The following is a 19,446-nucleotide window of genomic DNA, read 5'->3' on the forward strand; positions in this document are numbered from 1 at the left end:
TGTGTATTTTTTGATGACATCCTGATCACACAATTCCAGTAATATATTGCCCATTCTGCAAAACTAGACTTGGAGGGACTAGGACATGAATGAGAGAGGGCAGGCATTCTCTCTGCTCTTGGCTGTTACCACCTAATCATCCAGGAGAATCCTCATGTTGCACGACTGGGGTTTTTTTTGGGGGGGGGAGTGGTAGTAGTAGTTAAACAGATAAATGATGCACAAGTGAATTACAACCATGTAAAAATAGTAACCCTGAAGATGGTCAGAATCTGGTGCATTCAAGGTGGTACAGCAGTAACCACAATTTATCATCTATGGATTGAATCCAACAATATCTCTCTCAGTCCTCTATTTGCCCCTTAAATTCCCCCCTCCAGAAAAAAAAGAAAGAATCTGCTTTGGAAGATTGGGGGTATCAGCAGAGTAAATTTGAAGTGGGCAGATCTAGGGGACATACAGAGATAGGAGAAAAAGTAGAAGTACCATTGCAGAGGCAGAAGCTGTTCCACTCAGAAAAGAACTTGGTTGGATATAATCTTATAAATTGTAGGGCGGCACTTCCTGTATTGACTCTGAAAGTCAACACATGCACTGTCACTCACACAATGCAGTTGAATATCTATACAGTTCCAGTATGTGAGAACACATGTGTGAACGGCCCTAAAGAAACTCATTTACATAAGGATAAAAAAAATTTAGAATTTCATATTATTATTGAACAGCCACTTTTACAATTAACTATATTTCTTAACATGTTTAATAAATGTCTATCTTTTAAAAACACAACAGCATATTTGCATGCATTTTAGCAATTTTACAAAGCTGAATAAAATATGTCCACTTTCTGGTAAATATTTCCCAAAGCCACACATATTTAGCTCTATAATCAACCAATTCTTGATCAAGACAGTCTCAAAGGTTAAGGGCATAAATAACCCCCAGAATTAACCTACTGAGAGGAATTCAAAGTCACATTATGATGAACCTTCCTTGTGCAAAATCATTTCAGCTTGCCAGACAAGACAATCCTCCTTCTCCTCCCATTGTTCTCCTTACCCACCCACACCCCCAAGCAGGGGGAACAGAGGGTGGAAATCCCCATTGCACCAGTGAAAATCCTTGTGCAAGGCTTCCGCAGGATTCAACTAATGGGCCCTATGTCACTAATTCCACATCAAAGTATTATTATTATTATTATTATTATTATTATTATTATTATTATTATTATTTGTCCCATATAGCTCTCAAATACTGTATTGGTATGACTGTGGAATGCTTGAATGAGGATGAAGCAAGAAGTCTCAATAAATATAACATGGTCTCCAGGCTGTTGCAATGCTTATCTGAACAGAACTGAACAGTATATCTTGGCCAAAAGCCCAGCTTTGCTAGTAACATCACTAAAGAATTTCCCAAAAGCATCTTTCCCGATTATGACAGAATGCTCATCTATCCATTCTGAAGTCCACTTAGCATAAACACCTTATCAGCACACGCAATGCTGTGCTGCTTCCACCATTGGCATTATCAAGCAGTAAATTATTTTGCTCCGGTTCAGTGTTTTCTTATGGCTTTCATTTTACTTCGCAAATTTCAAATTCAAGTAAATAATTATTGTCCTGGTGATTACGTTTGCACACTCTGAATTATCTACCCTACGAAATGAAGAGCAGCAGGAAAACTAGCCCGCCCCCACCCTTCACAGAAGTTCCAAAGAAAGTGTTTAAATGTTAACTACTTCAGGGCTGTCAAATCTTTAGTCATCCAGCCAGAAATATGATTAAATTTGAACCAGTGTGTATCTCTCTGTTGCAATTTGTTCATTGTTTGAAATCTGCAGCAGAATACTGAAGATAATGAAAATGACTGACCTTTCTTAGCCAGACTATTATTGGGTTCATATTTCTCAATCAGTTGCTGAACCTGTTCCTGCTTCAAGGGTGGATAAAGAATTTCATTTAACCGTGGGTCTCGTTGCTTCAAGTTTATAAATTCCATCATCTGGTCAACAGTAAGATACGCTCTGCCTTTGGCGCCGCTGTAAAAAATTGAAATGGAAAAGGGAAAAGAAAAGGAAGCTTACCAAGTGCATTGTTTTTCCCCACTGCCATTTTGCAATATTCCTCTTGAAATCATCAGGTTTCAGCTAAACACCCATGAAACGTGTTATTTCATTAATACGTTTGCATTAAGAAATCAATAAGTAGATGTACCAACCCCCAACCCCTGCATTAAGATCAGAAGTAAAGCAGAACATAGGCCAAGGGTTCATTGCTCTTCTGACTCCAGCCTTAAAGACAGAAGACATGAAGAGAGGTGGGATGAGGGACCACTGTGATGAGCCTTAGCAGTACCAAGGCAGCTGATCTCACAAGTGATTCCCTGCCACCACTTCCCCAATCCACAGCTGTGACTAAAGCAACAGCTGCTTGCTGTGATCTCCTATTTCACCTGGAAAATAAGCATCCACAAGCCCAAGTGAAGCAGCCCTGGAAAGGGCTGGAGCTGGTTGGCCATGCCTGAAGCTTTAATGAAACACTGATGGGCCAGTTGCTCTTGAAAGAGCAAAAGAAGACTCCCACACCCAGTCTGAACATCTCATCCCGAGAGCCAAATTTACATCTGGCACCAGCACCTGACATATAGCTTGACACTACATGAATCGCTCAATCTAGCACAGTCTTCCAGGCTGATGTTTACTGCTTTATCCAAGTTTATACAAGCTTGCTCAACTAAATGTGTAGCAAGTGTGGCAGATATTTTACACATAAAGGTAAAGGGACCCCTGACCATTAGGTCCAGTCGTGACCGACTCTGGGTTGTGGCGCTCATCTCACTTTATTGGCTGAGGGAGCCGGAGTACAGCTTCCGGGTCATGTGGCCAGCATGACTAAGCCGCTTCTGGCGTACCAGAGCAGCACACGGAAACGCCATTTACCTTCCCGCTGGAGCGGTACCTATTTATCTACTTGCACTGGTGTGCTTTTGAACTGCTAGGTTGACAGAAGCAGGAAAAGAGCAACGGGAGCTCACCCTGTTGCGGGGATTCGAACCGCCAACCTTCCGATCAGCAAGTCCTAGGCTCTGTGGTTTAACCCACAGCCGATCCGCGTGTCTTATTTTACACATATGTAAAAAGAGATGCCAATTACAGGCGAAGACACTTTTAAAAATATGAGAATTTGGTCATCTATAAGCTCTGGCCCTACGGTAAATTGAGCATTTGCTGATATGCAGTGATGCTTCCCTGTTGCTTGGCCAGCATCAGCTGGGACAATTTGCCTGAGGACTGAAGTGTCCCCATATTGACATCCATTTCCTCCACTTGACCCTGTCTCTCTCCCTGTGTGTGATTCATGCTAGCAACAGCAGCACATCAAGAGGAAGGCACTCCACAAATCACACAGAGCAGCTACCCCCACAGGTTTATGCCTGCAGGCTAAACTCAAATTTGCATTAGGATGATGGAACATCCCAGCAGTGCACATCAGGTCTCTGCATACCATGGTTAAGTGGGGGGAAGGAAGAGTGCTTTAGAAGCAGTATCAACATGCTGTTGGGAAAAGAAGATTGCAGCTGTCCTGGATTCCACCGAGAGGAAGGGCAGGAAATAAATGGAATAAATAATAACAACAGTAATAACAGCAAGCAGAGGCACTTTTGCAATACAAGGACTTTGAGAACCTAAAGAAATTCATGGAAGGAAAGTTTCCTCTCTTCTCCTCCCTGCAGCAACTTTCCCAAGCCTCATTGCTCATGAGAGCCCAGGATCCTCCAGAGAGGTGGGTTTCTTGTGGTTTTTGTGTGTGTTTTTGCTCACTGGGCCGCTGTGTGTGCATGATTCTGGGGCTGGCAGAACACGCCCTCTGCCACTGGGAGCAAAAATAAACAATAAATGAGCAGAAAGCAAAATGTGAAGGTTTCTGTAATTCCTTACAGCTCTTGGAAGATGTGGTCGATTTCAGGTCGAGGGCAAAAGTTGCTCAGAAATTCTCTGTATATTTCAGGAGTGAAGTCGTCTTGAGGAATTGACTCATTCTGCAAAGGGTAATTCAAAAAAAAATAGGTAAAACTGAGTTGCTCAGACTGAATGACACCATCACTAGGTCTTTACATCTGTACAACACCAGAGAAGGTACTGACCCCTGACAATTTTGCCTGCTAGTACACTTTTCCAGTGCTTCATTGAGTGTTTGCATATGTGGGCAGAGCTACTCCATATCCTACTTCTATGCACACGGTCCCTTTACCCATTCCTTCCCAACTTCTACATATCACCCATCTTCTACCCCATGAAAAAACTGTACTTGCAGCAATCACAATTTTTCGATTGACTTGCCTAAGATCCAGGACAAAGCGCCGCCTTTCGGAAATCTCCCCCAGACATCAATTTCGCCTTTGAAATCCTGGTAATGTCCAGGAAAATCTGGATGTATTATATTTAACACTCAATTTCTCTGCTTCAAGTGGCATCATTTGACGTAAGTGTGTATATGATTTGTTCTTAGCTCTGTTTTATCTTTGTCAACCTTGGGGGTATTCAAACATCTAATTCCTGCTTGGTTATGGAAAGTGACTAGAAAACCACTCAGGAACCCTGAAGGAGAAAGGGCATGACCACTGTGACCTCATGATGATACTGCCTCCCTGAAGGAGAGAAAATGGCCAATGTGACCTCATGATGATGCTACATCCCTGAAGGAGGCTGGCCACTGTGACCTCATGATGATGTTGCGTCCCTGCAATAGAGAGGCTAGCCACTGTGACCACATTATGATGCCTCCCTTTAATGGTTGGGTCTCTCCCACAGAAGCAAGACAACTCCGGCAGTAATTAACTCAGGTTTATAGCTCAAAACACAGAAATCACTCTGGAGCTAAGTCACTCAGCTTCTGCCTCCAAATTAGCTGTTGCCGAGTTTGAGTTCTGCCCCTTCCTCTTCCCACATTTAATGCCCCACTTTTGCTTCCTTTCCTGTTCACGCTTCTCAATAATTCTTGCGCACCTACGTGTCATGGGATGGGCTATTTCTGATGGCACTCTCTCTGAGTCCGAGCTTAGACTGTCAGTCTGAGTCTTCTCCCTTGAACTCACCCATTCCCTCTCCTTGTTCTCGGAGGTCAGGCTTCTACTGCAACTAGGCTGCTCCTCCCTCCTTCCACATTCCTGCCTAATTATTGCCTCCTGTCTCTCCATGCTCTCCCCCTCTGTCAGCAATGGGACACAGCTGACGCTCCCTGAATGAGAGGGGCTGGCCACTGTGACCTCATGATGATGCTGCCCCCCTGAAGATTAAAATAACTTTTGCTGCAGTCTATTGCATAGCTTCTTTAAAATGCTGCAAACAGCATAATGAAGAAGCAGGAGTTTGTTTTTTTAAAAAAAGTTCAATACACAAACACAGGGAGTTGGATGGTGCTTTGTTTACATTATTCTGAGTGGTCCACAACAAATAAAAAAGCCAAGGTAAATATAAATTGTGCCGATCAGATGTACAAAAGTGTTCTGTAAATCAGAAACAAGTCTATTTTGTTTAAATATTGCAGACATTGACAGAAGAAAATCACTCCCATTATTTATTCTGCTTTTTCATACAGTTGCCAAGGAAACCGGAAGTGCCTATTGAGGGGCTTGCTGTTAGTTTTCCTTCTTATTCTTTTCCTCTTCCTCCTCCTCCCTCCCCTCCCTCTCCAGAAATACTTTCCCTGCAGCTTCTCAGTTTCTGGAACAGTGATGGTAGGAAAATCCACCAAACTCTTCTGGAAACCACTTGAATCCACCTGTCTCCATACCCAGGTTAGATTGCCACAATATGCTATATGCTGGGTTGCCGATGAAGGATGTTTATTTATTTATTTTTATATAAATTTTTTATTGATTTTCCAACATAAATTAAGACACATTACAACTCACAATACATAGACAAACAAACATATAAACACGTATAATTTCATAACCTCTTTTTCTTAAGCCCAATTTCGATGACTTCCCCATGCCTCCCTTTTCTGCATCCCTGTTTTAAACTTTTTCAGCAACCCCTAATCTCAATTACTTGTAATTCACTTTCTTTAGGATGTTTAGAAACTTCAAGTGGTTCAGAATACAGCCGAAAAACTTCTAACCAACAGAAGCAGACATGAGCACACCTCACCAGCTCTTAACAAACTCTACTGGCTAACCATTTGTTCCTTGGGGCAGTTCCGAACGCTGATTTTTGATCTACACCACTCCAAACAATCTGGGACGGAGGCATCTGTCAGAGATGATGTTTCTACAATCGGCGGATCCTGCACAGAGCCAGAGAGTGGGCCAGATGGCCTCCAAAAGATCTTGCAGCTCTATGGTTCTAGTGGAAAGACTTCCTTCTCTCATAATGAACACACCCAGCTTTAAAATCTGACTTGGGAACCCATCTCCCTTGCATCCACCTGATACCTTCAGATGTGACATGGTTGGCTACAAAGACAGACAGAGCCTCCTCATTGGCTGGACTCCCTCTCCATATAAGTTTGGTGGGTTTGGGGTGCAAGAGGGAAATTGTTCACCTAGGCGTTTCATGCCACTTTGTGAAACTTTTTGATTGCATTTTGCTTCGGCTTTTAACCTGCTGTGGTTGCACTTCTGTATATTTTAGTATTTTCCTGTGGTGTATATTAAAAGGGGTCCACGATGCTGAGTCCACAGACATGTACTTTGGTGCCCATCAAAGTCCTCTGTCCCCTCTCTTTTAAACAGAGGGATTTTTTTGTTTGTGTGTGTGTTGTTGTTGTTTTAACTTGGGTGATACTAGGCTGGTTGTGAAGCAAAGTGCAGAGATTGAACCACACCACACTCTTCCCTCACATTCCTCAGGTTCCCATGTGAGACCCTGAGGCATTCTTCAAAGGAAAAGAAAGGAAGGGAAAGGAAAAAGGAAGAGGGTGGAGCAACTGGCGGCTGCTTCCTGGTTTCCAGCTTCTGACTGGGTCTCTTCAGAAAATAAAAGGAAGAGAGGCATTGGTGCTGCCTGGTAAATTTGAGGAATGAGGGAAAGATCAGGTGTCTGTGTGGTGTTTTGTACATTTCTTTTTTTGTAGGAAGGGTTTTGTGTGTGTGTGTGTGTGTGTGTGTGTGTGTGGCCTGTTCTGGAGGTTGCTGTCTGCTTTTGGGGGAGGGTTTTGTTTGTCTGTAGCCTTTCCCTGTTGCATTTTTGGGAGGGTAATGGGCAGATGGGGAATCCTGTCAGCAATTATTCATCTGTGAAACAAGTATTTTGTGATGCCCACAACAGTCTCTTAGATTGGGGACCTCTGATTTAAAGTAAGGTGCTAAGTGACCTCTATGGCACTAGATTAACATGGCAAGACAGAAACCTATTGAATACATTTGACAAAATAGAGTTAAATGTTCCCCTATTTAAATGTTACCCCATTTCTGTTGTTGACTGTTCTTCGCCGACCCCATACAATTATGTAGCTCATGGCTTAATTTCTAAATCCATTTTCCTATCTATAAAACAAAGAATTGAGTGCCCTGATTTTCTTTCTTAGTTCTCACAAACTATACAACCACAATTAGCAGCTGAAAAAGCTTCTCTAGTGAGAAGCCAGTTTAAACATCAATTATATATTGCTTATTTATTACTCTCTGGTTCCCAGAGGGCAACTTCTTCTCTTCATACAGCTTATTAATTCTTCCCCCTATTTGCTCCCCTGCCTTTTTACAGCTGTTGATGGGGACTGCACTGTCTTTTCCCTTGGACATGAACTCCTTCAAAGAGTCTATAATGACAATGCAAAATATGATGCTTATAAAACAACTACTTCTTAAACCATTACTGCTATATTAATTTGTTTTTCAGTGGTGAGCATAAAGCCACTAATAAGCGTAAAGCCGCTTCAAATATAAATTGTGGGCTTTGTGATGAAAATGGGTGCATGGTTGGTTGTGTTTATATCTTGCCTGTCTGCCAAGGCACCCAAAGGCACTTTACAATTTTAAAAAACTAAAACAAACACAAAAATTTTAAAAAACTAAAACAAACAAACTTACATTCTGCAGGATTAATCCAACAAATTGCTCAATTGCTCTGTGAGTTTCATAAAGCCATGTTGCCCTCCCTCCCCGTTTAGCAGTCACCATCTGTACAAAGAGACTTCTGTTGGCAGGGAGTATACTCCCTGCTGCCTTTTTGCCCATGCTTCCTAGTTCCTTCCTATCCAGAAGATGGTCGTGAGGGATGGAAAGTTGGCAAGCCTAAGCTTTCTCTGTGTTGGCCCCACAGCTCTGGGACTCTCTTATCAGTGGCTCTCCAGAAGGCTACTATATTTGAGTCACTCTAGAATTATGATAATAACATGATAAAGTATAAAACAAGATAAAACCACTTCAATCCCCTGCAACTCAGAGAGTAAAGCACACTCTACCTATGAAATTGTTATGAGGGGGTTTTGTGTGTGTGTGTGTGGTTAGGCTGTAATGCTTGGGCCCCCTTCTAATTCTTGGAATAGTCCGGCTAGCTTCTTGATGAGCTGATAGCTTGGGTGATGGGCCCCTAAGGGAAGAAAGGAAGGGGCTCTGTGCAAGGTAGCAAATGGGTAAGCTTCCTCCTTCAATTCGCTGGTAAGCAGAAAAACACAAGCCTAGAGTTGAGAGTTGAGTGATGTAAGCTAGAAACTAGAAGTGGAAAAGAAGCAAGCTGAAGCCTCAGAGAGAGAGAGAGAGAAAGTGATGCCTGATTTCTGTTGGAATTCAAGGCTGTAGCTATGGGAGAAGCAAGACCCTCTTGTAGCATTAATACTGTGAACCCTTGCATTGTAGGCTCAGGTTGTATATATGTGTAAATAAACCATATATCATAAAGACACCACTGTCTCCCCTGTGCCTGAACCCTGGGTAAGCTCCTGGAACCCCACAAATTGTGCAGCACTCAGAGATTGAAGTGGCATGCAAAAATATAAAACCTTATTCCCATGATACCCAGGATAAAACTGAACATCCCAGCCCAAAATGTTGTTGATATAATTGGCCCCACAAAGGTCTTCATGGCTTTCTCGAGACTATCTCCTCCATCCTTCACTTCCCTGTAGAGAACTCCAAGGCCAGCCCTCTGGTCTAGGGATGCACACTCTTCCTGCATCCCATAGCCTTCCTCCTGTTGCACTTCCTGCAGTGCTGAACCCGGGATGTGTGGTGAGAGGCATGTGGTCCATCAGATTCAGAAGACTGTACCTGTGAGGGTCTGGGCTCTGGCCCTATAGGCGCTGATGGTCTGGGTGGTTCTTTAAGGATTCAGGTGCAATGGCTCCCCTTTCTGGCACACCTGCAACCTCTGACTCCATGTTCTGACCCCAGAAATTAAGACACGTAAGCCCAATGACTGCAATGTCCACATCACTGATTTTCATTTGCCTGACCACTTTTACACCAAAGGGTCTAATGAGGCTATGGATAGCTAACTGGATTTCTGTTGTTTCAAAATCACTTGGCAATGTTTCAAAAATGCTCTGAATGTCAGCATTGCGGAAACTTGCTAATATTCAAGAGAGTACCTCTTGTTGCATGTTATGTATATTTTGCTTTCCTGAGTGGGATGCAGCTTCAGGGCAAGCTGGCTCTGCACCAGCAATATATATCCAATTTAAATGAAAAGGCTTCCCTGAAGAACATAACATTTTTGTACTGAAACATGTGGTGCTTTACACCAAGCTAAAAATAAAATAAAAATGTTCTTTTCTCCACGTTTTCCAGCTAGGAAGTAAATTCAAAGGAGAATATTCAGATACATATTCATACTTCTCGTTTTGCATCAACCTAAGTTTGCTTATGGGAGCATGTCCCATTGAAAACAGAAAGTCTTTTGAGTGAGCACGTTTAGGATTGCACAGCTGTAGCAACTCCCTCTTGTGTCTCAACAGAAGAAGTCTTTTCAGCTGCTTTGTGGAAGCTTCAAAAAGGAGGACTTCCCGTCTTGTTTAGGCACATGACATGATATTCAAGCTCGCTGAATACATTTCCCTGGGATATCTAAATCTCCTGCCAATGTTTTGACATCTTTTGTAACCTAAGACTGTTCCGTGTAATGGCAGCCAGTATCTAGCAAGAGCATGCGAGCTGGACGCACAGAGGAAGGGAAAGATCTGCCAAGTCATTTCTGAATGCTGGAGTGGCCGTCATGTACCAAGGGGCCCAAATACAAGCCAGCTGACATTTGAAAAGTCAGTGCTAAATCTGACAGCGGATTGGTCAGATGGCACAACAGTGGAGAACACGCCAACACTTCATATATCAGGACTGGGGAGGTTTTATTGCTTACCCTGGCAGACGGAAGACTACAGGCTTCCAGTGCAGTCTCAACGCGCTTTCTGTCTGAGGAGAACAAGCGATAAATGCTGCAAAGTAGAAAAGAAACAAAAGGAGTAAAGATCTGCACTTGCCTGCCCACCCCCAGTCCTGAGTATTGCCCTATAAAGCTCTAACATCAGCTGAAAGGCCTAATAAAGGATATATTTAATAACTGTAAGTTTGCATCTTGAAAGAGATGTCTTTCAGGTAAATTTAAGGCACGGGACTGAAATTCTGATTGAAACATTTCACCCATTTTTAGTTTTGTTTATCTATATTATCTTTGAAAAGATGTCTGAGACCAAACTCCGACTTTTGGAAAAGTTGGTTTCAGAATAATGAATCCGACACAACCAGGGGCATTTGAGAGTTTTCTCACCAATGCTCCAAAACTACCCCTCTTTTGTTGTTGTTGTTGTAAAAACAGGTAAAAACAAAGGGACTTTCAGATACATAACACCCAAAAGAATTAGAGACTATCATTACTGCAGCACAGACTTGATCCATTTCATTTTAATGGGCCTGTGTTGGATAATATTAATAAGAAGAACAATCTATGGCCTTTTAAACTTTGTGTGTGGAGTGTTTTTGTTTGTTATTGTGGGTTTTTTTGTGTTTTTATATTGTAAACTGCTCTGTGATCTTCAGATGAAAAGTGGAATAGAAATGTTTAATGAAGATGATGACGATTATGATGATGGTCTGGTTTCAGGATGTCTTCTCCCATGTGAAACAACCTACTGTATTTTTCGCTCTATAAGACACACTTTCCCCCTCCTAAAAAGTAAGGGAAAATGTGTGTGTGTCTTATGTGTACGTCTTCTAGCTTCTGGCTTAGCCGTGCGAAGCCTCTTCAGGGCAGGGGGAGCCTTCATCCTGTTGCATCTTATAGAGCGAAAAATACGGTAATTGCTGAGACATCCCTCAATACAATCTGCTCAGCGGCATGTGGATTTCTGATTGAATATCATGGCGAATACCACAGGCCTCTTCTCTGTCAAGTAATTTAGGACCAATTTAAACACAGCCCCAAGTTGGCCATCAAGGATATGTTTGACAAGGGGCCTCAGACAACTTCAGCTCTCTGGTATGAATCTGTAGCTCAAAACACCTTTATGTCAGATTCAGACCTTACAATTTTAGATGTGCACACATCTTTAAAAAACCCTAGCTTTGTACATGTAACACACAATAAATGTTCCTCACCCTGGGTCCCTTTGGGAGGAAGGATAGGGTAGAAATGTATTGATGACGACGACAATAATGATGGAAGAGGCACTTGGAGCATGTTCAGCCAGGAACTTCCTGCACATTCAGATCAGCACTTATGTCTTTCCAGATAAATGGGGTTGAGCTAGAGAACACATCTCATGCCACATCTCCAGTAATGTTTGCAGAGCATACTGTGTCGTTGTAAACTTTATCAGCCACTTGGATGCAAACCTAGGGAATTATTAGGTTGGCAATGGCCAAACAAAATTAATATACAGTGGTACCTTGGTTTACATCCATAATCTGTTCCGGAGGTCCGTTTGTAAACCAAAACAGGATGTAACCCAAGGTGCACTTTCGCTAATGGGGCCTCCAAAATTTTATTGTTCGTAATCCAAAATAAATGGGTTGTAATCCCCCCAAAAAGGTTGCAAAACGGGACACGCACTTCCGGGTTTGATGTGTTTGTAATCCAAAATGTATGCAAACCAAGACATATGCAAACCAAGGTACCACTGTATAGGATGCAAAAGTAACCCTGAACACCTTTCCATTCCTAGCCTTAACAGATAGTTAACCCCTGAATCAGAGACTTTGCTTTCCTGGAGGTAATCAAACTGTGCCTGGGCTTTACCCCTTCAGACTACAGGTGGCAAACATCTCCATGCAAACATTTTCCCGACAGGCAGAAGCTTAGCCTTCTTCCTGATATGCTAGATTGTTTGTTTTCTTTATTTCAGGAAAGGGGGGTTTATTTTGTGTGGAGAAACATCCACCTGCAATGGTATAGTCTGCACACACTTTAACCACGGCAACAAGAAGATCTGTATCAGAGTGATGGCACTGTAGAATGAATTATCATAGCTTGCTTCTGTTTTTAAATGCCAAACAGGGTAATAAGATCAAGCCAGTCTATCAAATATAATGGCATGAAAAGCTTCTACAAAAGGAGGCACTCTGTAAGAGAGCACAACTTACTTCTTCAAAGGGATCCGCCCCTCCGTAGTGACTTGCAATTTAAGTTTGGTATATCTAGAAAGAAAGAAAAAGTGCTTATATATATATAAATCATTACAACCACAGAAGTAGAACTCTGCTTTGTTTTCCACAGCACTGACCACAAAATAACCCTGAACTTTGTTCTTTTGTAGAAGAAAATTATAATCTCCCAAGCCTTTCTATTTCCAAGAAAAGCTTAATGTCTTGAAACCTCAAGCAAGTTTATCTTTATTTACAACGACATCTCTAAGTACAGATTTTGAGAGCGATCTAAAGTCCCTTGAGGAAGCTAAATCAAAGATGGACCATTGCCAAGAAGAACTTGTTTTATAGTATTTTTTCAAATTATACACAGAGCACATTTAAGACCAATGGCTCAGAATGGGGCATGAGGATGAACCCTTTGCAGGTCTTCTAGCTGTTTGTGGCAAAAATTTGCTGGAGTGAGTCACCAGCTGGTGGCTCATTTTCTCAGTCGCATCGGAGCTACTTATCTGTGATCAGCTCCCATGCAGTTGGAAGAATGCAGTTGGCAGGGGCCAACCATATGGGAATTGGTATTGTGGTGTATATGTGCACACGCACGAACGCATACAGATTCTTGGGAAAGATCCATGCCATTAGCTCCCACTCTCATAGTTTGGTCATCAGTGGTGGTGGTGTTGTTGTTTAGTTGTTTAGTCGTGTCCGACTCTTCGTGACCCCATGGACCAGAGCACGCCAGGCACTCCTGTCTTCCACAGCCTCCCGCAGTTTGGTCAAACTCATGCTGGTAGCTTCGAGAACACTATCCAACCATCTCGTCCTCTGTCGTCCCCTTCTTCTTGTGCCCTCCATCTTTCCCAACATCAGGGTCTTTTCCAGGGAGTCTTCTCTTCTCATGAGGTGGCCAAAGTATTGGAGCCTCAGCTTCAGGATCTGTCCTTCCAGTGAGCACTCAGGGCTGATTTCCTTCAGAATGGAGAGGTTTGATCTTCTTGCAGTCCATGGGACTCTCAAGAGTCTCCTCCAGCACCATAATTCAAAAGCATCAATTCTTCAGTGATCAGCCTTCTTTATGGTCCAGCTCTCACTTCCATACATCACTACTGGGAAAACCATAGCTTTAACTATACGGACCTTTGTTGGCAAGGTGATGTCTCTACTTTTTAAGATGGTAAGTAGTTCATCAGTGGTAAGTAGTTCCAATATGCATCTCATATAACACCTATGTGGACAGTATAGTTTGGGCAGAGAATGACGGAGAGCTGTAGGCAAGCATTATGTGCACACGTGCTTCCTGGAATGCAACATTCGATGGCCACCTCTTCTGCTCTTTGTTTTGCTAGGATAGTCTGCAACCGCTCTCATAGTCCAGTAGATTTTTCACAAAGCATTATCTGCACTATGAGAAGTAAGCATTTGGAACCTGGTGGTGGATTTGGCACAAAAAGTGTGCAGAGACAGGGTTAAAACACACACACACACACACACACACACACACACACACTTTTCTCTGTTGACTTCCTTTCAGCTTCTGCCCACCTCACAGGTAAGGCATCAATATAATATAATCGTGTGTAACATGTAGTTTAACTACTAGTTTTCAATATAATTCAGCCCTTCTCTGAGCACAACAAATCAGCATTATGGCTTTGGATAAACTTGGATTTATTTAGGCATTTCCTTTTAAGGTGGAGGGGGGAAAGCACTGCTATTTTTGTCCCAGGATATTCTCATCAACACCCTTTGTACTTTTGTTCCAAAGCACTCTGAATCAACACATTGCACCTACAAACGTCAGATAAATAGATTTACAGTTTTCCTCCACTGAGCAAAAGCACATGGGCCATTAAGAAGGGGAAGTGGAAATATTGTATCGCTTTATTGTTTAACTAATAATAGATAGCACAGTGAAAATGCCAAAGGAGATCAGTCTGCATCTCTTTTATAGCACCAGATGGCAGTGCCAAGGTCTTAGGATGTGCCTTTTGCACGCAGCAAGAAGACTGCAATGACTCTTAAGTCTACCACATTGCCTGTACACATAAAAAATTATCTGCATAGAGATCTGGTCCCTGTCATTCATGCTGTGGTGACAGCCAGATTTGAATTCTATAGCACAGGCCACTTCCATCAATGCTGACCATTATAAGAACCTTGTAACATTAAGAACTGGGTTCTCAGGTGAGAACTACCTGTACACCTTTGTCACTAGCTCTGACTTACCTCTCAGAAATGTATGCCATATATATGTTTCCTGACAACACCTAAGTATGAAAGAGCAGTTTTGCTGGCACATTTTATCATTTTACCAACCAAGATTTTATAAGGTAGATCTGTGAAAAGATAGGTTCTGCTCTTGCTGAAACACTCTCTCATGTGTTCTTCTATTGTAGATTTTTATCAAGGACTTAGAAAACACACAAGTTATCCCCTTATGAGGCAGCTTGCTGGTTGATCCTTAGAGACCCTTTTGAGTATCTTCCTTGAGAGGTCTAATAAATCCGTTTCCAGATATGAATATATCTGCATGTTGTAGTATCTCTCAGCCCTGCTGTGATGGTTTGTTCCTAACTTGTGACCTTTAATAATTATTAATTGGTTCTACTGAGGTGGCAATTTTGTATTACTTCATATTTTAAACTTAGTTTAATAGTCAGTCAACTGTACTAAATGCTTGATTGTTTTCCTCTTCAGCACCATTTCTTTTTTTCTTTTCGTCTTACTCCAAACTATATTCCTGAAGGTCCTCCCCTCTTTTGCCAAAAGAACCAGAATCAAAGAACAAGGAGCCTGTGATCACATTTTGAGCCTAGGAATTCACTTTCAATACAAGATTTGAACTCAATTCACAACATTTTAGCACAAAAGTCCCCTCCTGGGTAGCTTTCTTCATTTCCACAGTGTAGGTGGGAAAAGTCCATTTGCTGTTGCAACAGATAATTGGATGTCAGAAAACTATTGCTGATCTACTGCAAATCTCCCAGAGATCTACCAGCAGATCCTGATCTACCTTGTGCTCACCTATGGTTAGAAGAAACAAGCCAGGATTGTTAACTAGAGTTTGAAGCTAGCTTGTTTTCCTAACCCATCATTAAAGACTAACCACCATTTATCCAGATTCGGGCAACAAGTAACTGTGGTTAACTGAAAATAGAAATAAATGGTTCACATTCCTTCCTCACAGCTGTGCTGGAGGAGAGAAAGATGAGAGCATCAACCTGAGGCTTGTTGCTCTTTGTGCATGCAACCATTTTGTTGAAAACAAAAGCCAAAGAGCATTTTGTGCCGACACTTGAATTGAAGAACACCTAAAATGGAGCCAAGAGGCTTTCTTCTCACCCCACAAAGCCCTTGCTAATTTATTCACCGATACACCCTGAAAAGAAAGTAATTTGCTTTCATGAAATTACGTTAGCACCTGGCATGAAACAGAAAGCTCAGTTTAGTCATGGATGGAAAATATATAACCTGTTTAAATGCAAATACGGTAACTTTGGCTTGCAGATCTCCACAAAATGGTTGCTGCGTTACTCGGATGCAATCCTCAACAAAGCATGTCCAAACACAGTTGAGCACCACAAACTTGGTGGAGTCATTGACAGGAAACAAGTGCCAATTTAAACCAAAATAAAGCCACGGCAGTCTCTTTTTTCTTAGCGCTATCTAGAAAGGGTTCAAATAAAAAATTCACGTCTTGTTTTTCAGCTTCAGGGGCCTACCTCTAGCTGAGACAGCAAAGCTATGTTTGGTTGCTCCACTCCAGACTGCAAACTGGGACTCATTGGATACCCCATCATGCTAAAATGTTTAAAAAAAGCTTTGCATATTTTAAAAAAAACAACCTTGAGTGTCGGGAGAAAGATAGACCAGCACCTTTCTCCCTAATATGCTAGCTTTTTAGATGACAGGGATGATCACGATGAGGATGGTTTTCACACAGAAGAATGTTCCATCATGCGAGCTCCACTAGCTATCTGAAGGGGTACGGGGATAACATGTTTATCACCTGGGAGAGAACTGGGCCAGTGGGAAAGAGGAAAAGGAATGTTTATAGGAGCAGCTGCCTGCGATTGCAGAAAACAATTGGTAGCAATCATTCTCACAAAGAAAAAGGAAGCTGACACACAACGAAGAGTAGAAACATCCTCCACAGCTCAGTGCTTTGTCACTTACGCTTTTTCCAGAAAAGCTTCCCTTGACATGTTCTGTGCCAGCAGGTTTGACGCCAGACTGAAGATTTCCTCCGACCATTCCTAAACAGACAGAAAGGAATTGTCACTTATGTTCAATTTATTTTATTTTTTTTAATTTGCAAATTGAATTTCTACCCCCCCCCTTCATCCAAAGATCACGAGGCTGTTTACAATAGCAAGCACAGGACAGAGGAGCAATCCACCAGGACTTGAGTTGCAAGAAAACTGACAATAGGGCATACACACCTGATAGCCAAACCCCTTTTCAATGTGAAAAATTGCAGGATGCTGTCCCTGGGGAGGCTCACCTGGTGCCTTCGTTACATCCCTTTAGCCCCCAGGCAAAAACATTCCTCTTCTCCCAGATCCTTGGCTATTTAAACAATCTATGGCCTTTTGAACTGTGCATGCAGGGGTAATGTTTTTGTTTGTTACTATGGCATGCACCCTTGTGTTTTTATATTGAAAACTGCCATGTGATCCTCGGATGAAGGGTGGTATAGAAAGTTAGTCAATTAATCAATAATAAAAATCACTCGGGCCAGTAGAAAGGTGTTCAGAACAGGCATCAACAGATACAGATTTACTTATAGATTATGTGAATGGATGAGGAGGTAATGTTGGTTGATGGCGCTGTGGCTCAGAAAAGCAAAGTTTCAGCAGCAATCATAATTAGTATTTATAGTTTTTTGTATGTCCAGAATGCTTCACATACATTATCATAGAACCTTTGGAACAATGCTGTAAGGAAGGTTCAGTATTATCCCATTATTGTAGATGGAAGCAGTCAAGGGAGGCTTGCCTAAGACTACAATGTGAGACTATGGCAGAGACAACATCTTAATTGAGGACTTCCTAATACATAACTCTTGGTCACTACAGTGTGCTAGATCTCTTTCAACATGATTATTTTTCTGCTAAGCTGAACTGCCCTCAAACATGTTCTGGAATGAACCAAATGATAACTTCTTTACAGTGGTACCTCGGGTTAAGAACTTAAGAATTTCCCGGGCATTCTGGAGGTCCGTTCTTAACCTGAAACTGTACTTAACCTGAAGCACCACTTTAGCTAATGGGGCCTCCTGCTGGCGCCACGCCGCTGCTGCACGATTTCTGTTCTTATCCTGAAGCAAAGTTATTAACCCGAGGTACTATTTCTGGGTTAGCAGAGTCTGTAACCTGAAGCATCTGTAACCTGAAGCGTATGCAACCCATGGTACCACTGTATACATAAAATACAACACACTTATTTCCATTAGAACTTTTTTCTGCAGAATGAACCAGATGTATTTCAGTATGGATTTTAAACGTACCTAAAGCAAGCATACACCTGTCCTAAACTGAATGCGGAGGCAGTGGAATGAGCTCCCTTTTAGAACTGCTACTCCCTTTGCCTGATAGAAATATATTTCAATAACTAATTTTATGGCACAAACATTAATTATGTTTGAGCCCCCGCCCAAGCTGCACACGCAAGAAAGTAGCTTAGCAGTAACTTGATAATTTGAATCCCTTAGGAGAGTGGGGAAAACAACACTAACTAATCGGGTATTTTTCAAAACCTGGAATTAACAGAACAGACAGGGTTTTGCCTTGGAGAATCAAGAGTTCACTACACTTGGCGACCGTGGCATAAAAAGTCACATGTAAAAAATCCATTTGAAGCAGAGGCGATCATATGATCAAATTAAAGGTTCCCACGCTCTGGGAGACGCAGTTGAACTGAACCGATCACCTTTCCACATGTAACATATTCTGCTTCTGCCTCTTACCCCTATTCCCACATCTCTGCTGACACTTTGGAAGATCTCTCTGTCATCCAACCTTGAAGTCTTGCAGTTATCCTTCATGCCTCTTCACTTCCTCCTGCGTACCATCTCACAAATATCATCTTGCCAGCTTGTCATTCCCTTCCTTTCCTGCCTTGAAACCCGCATCAAAGCCTAATTTATTGCAAAGCTCAAAAGGCAACCCAAGTAAATTCCTTTTCAATCTCCTTGTCATGGATGCTCCTTTCTCCAGTCAACCGTGCATTTTGAAACTCCAGTGTTGCCAAAAAACCCATCACCAACCTGACCAATATCTCACATTTCAGGCCAAATACTGCTTAACTACTCTTCTCTCATTGCCCTCTTCTTCTTTTTAATCATCCCTTTAAGGACACGTTGGGTGACTCAAATCTCATTGCAGGATCTTTGTGACAGTTTAAGAAGGTGCTGCAGATGCTCTATTTTGTAGTTCTCATTTTCAGGCAGCTGCTCTACACTCTCCTTTAACCTTAGCTATTTTCATTTACGTACACCTGCACATCCAGTGCTAACAATGGAGAGCTGTCAGAATTTCCCGGGCATTCTGCACCTTATTTATCAACACAGAATTGAATTTCTGGTTTGGAAAAGCATGCACCTTGTAATAAGGCTGTTTGCCCACTCCTTCAGAGGGTAACACTCCCTCTGAAGGAGCAGCTATTCACCTTGGGGGTACTTCTGAGTCCTTTGCTGTCACTTGAGGTTTGAGTGGCTTCAGTAGCATGGAATACCTTCCATCAGCTTCAGCTGATGGCCCTATCTGGACAGGGGTAGCCTAACTTCTGTCACCTATGCTCTGGTAACCTCTAGGTTAGATTACTGAAGTACATTATACATACAGCTGCCTTTGAAGACAGTCTGGAAACTTCAGCTGGTGCAGAATTCAGCAGCCAGGTTGTTCACCAGGCGAAATGGTTTGAGCA

General features: G+C 42.2%; 1 protein-coding gene across 2 annotated transcripts in view; it reads right to left on the bottom strand.

Annotated features, from left to right (window-relative positions):
- PLCB1 (phospholipase C beta 1) overlaps window positions 1–19,446 on the bottom strand; it is a 458,785-nt gene that overhangs the window by 152,212 nt on the left and 287,127 nt on the right. For both annotated transcript variants that reach the window (XM_053380655.1, XM_053380656.1), the window contains exons 5-9: window positions 16,696–16,775; window positions 12,517–12,570; window positions 10,298–10,373; window positions 3,941–4,041; window positions 1,875–2,041 (exon numbers count right to left, since the gene is read on the bottom strand). In XM_053380655.1, the coding sequence (XP_053236630.1) occupies window positions 1,875–2,041; window positions 3,941–4,041; window positions 10,298–10,373; window positions 12,517–12,570; window positions 16,696–16,775 (478 nt within the window). The remainder of the gene's footprint in view (window positions 1–1,874; window positions 2,042–3,940; window positions 4,042–10,297; window positions 10,374–12,516; window positions 12,571–16,695; window positions 16,776–19,446) is intronic.

Source organism: Podarcis raffonei, chromosome 3, assembly GCF_027172205.1.
Source record: "Podarcis raffonei isolate rPodRaf1 chromosome 3, rPodRaf1.pri, whole genome shotgun sequence".
NCBI classification, from domain to species: Eukaryota; Metazoa; Chordata; class Lepidosauria; order Squamata; family Lacertidae; genus Podarcis; species Podarcis raffonei.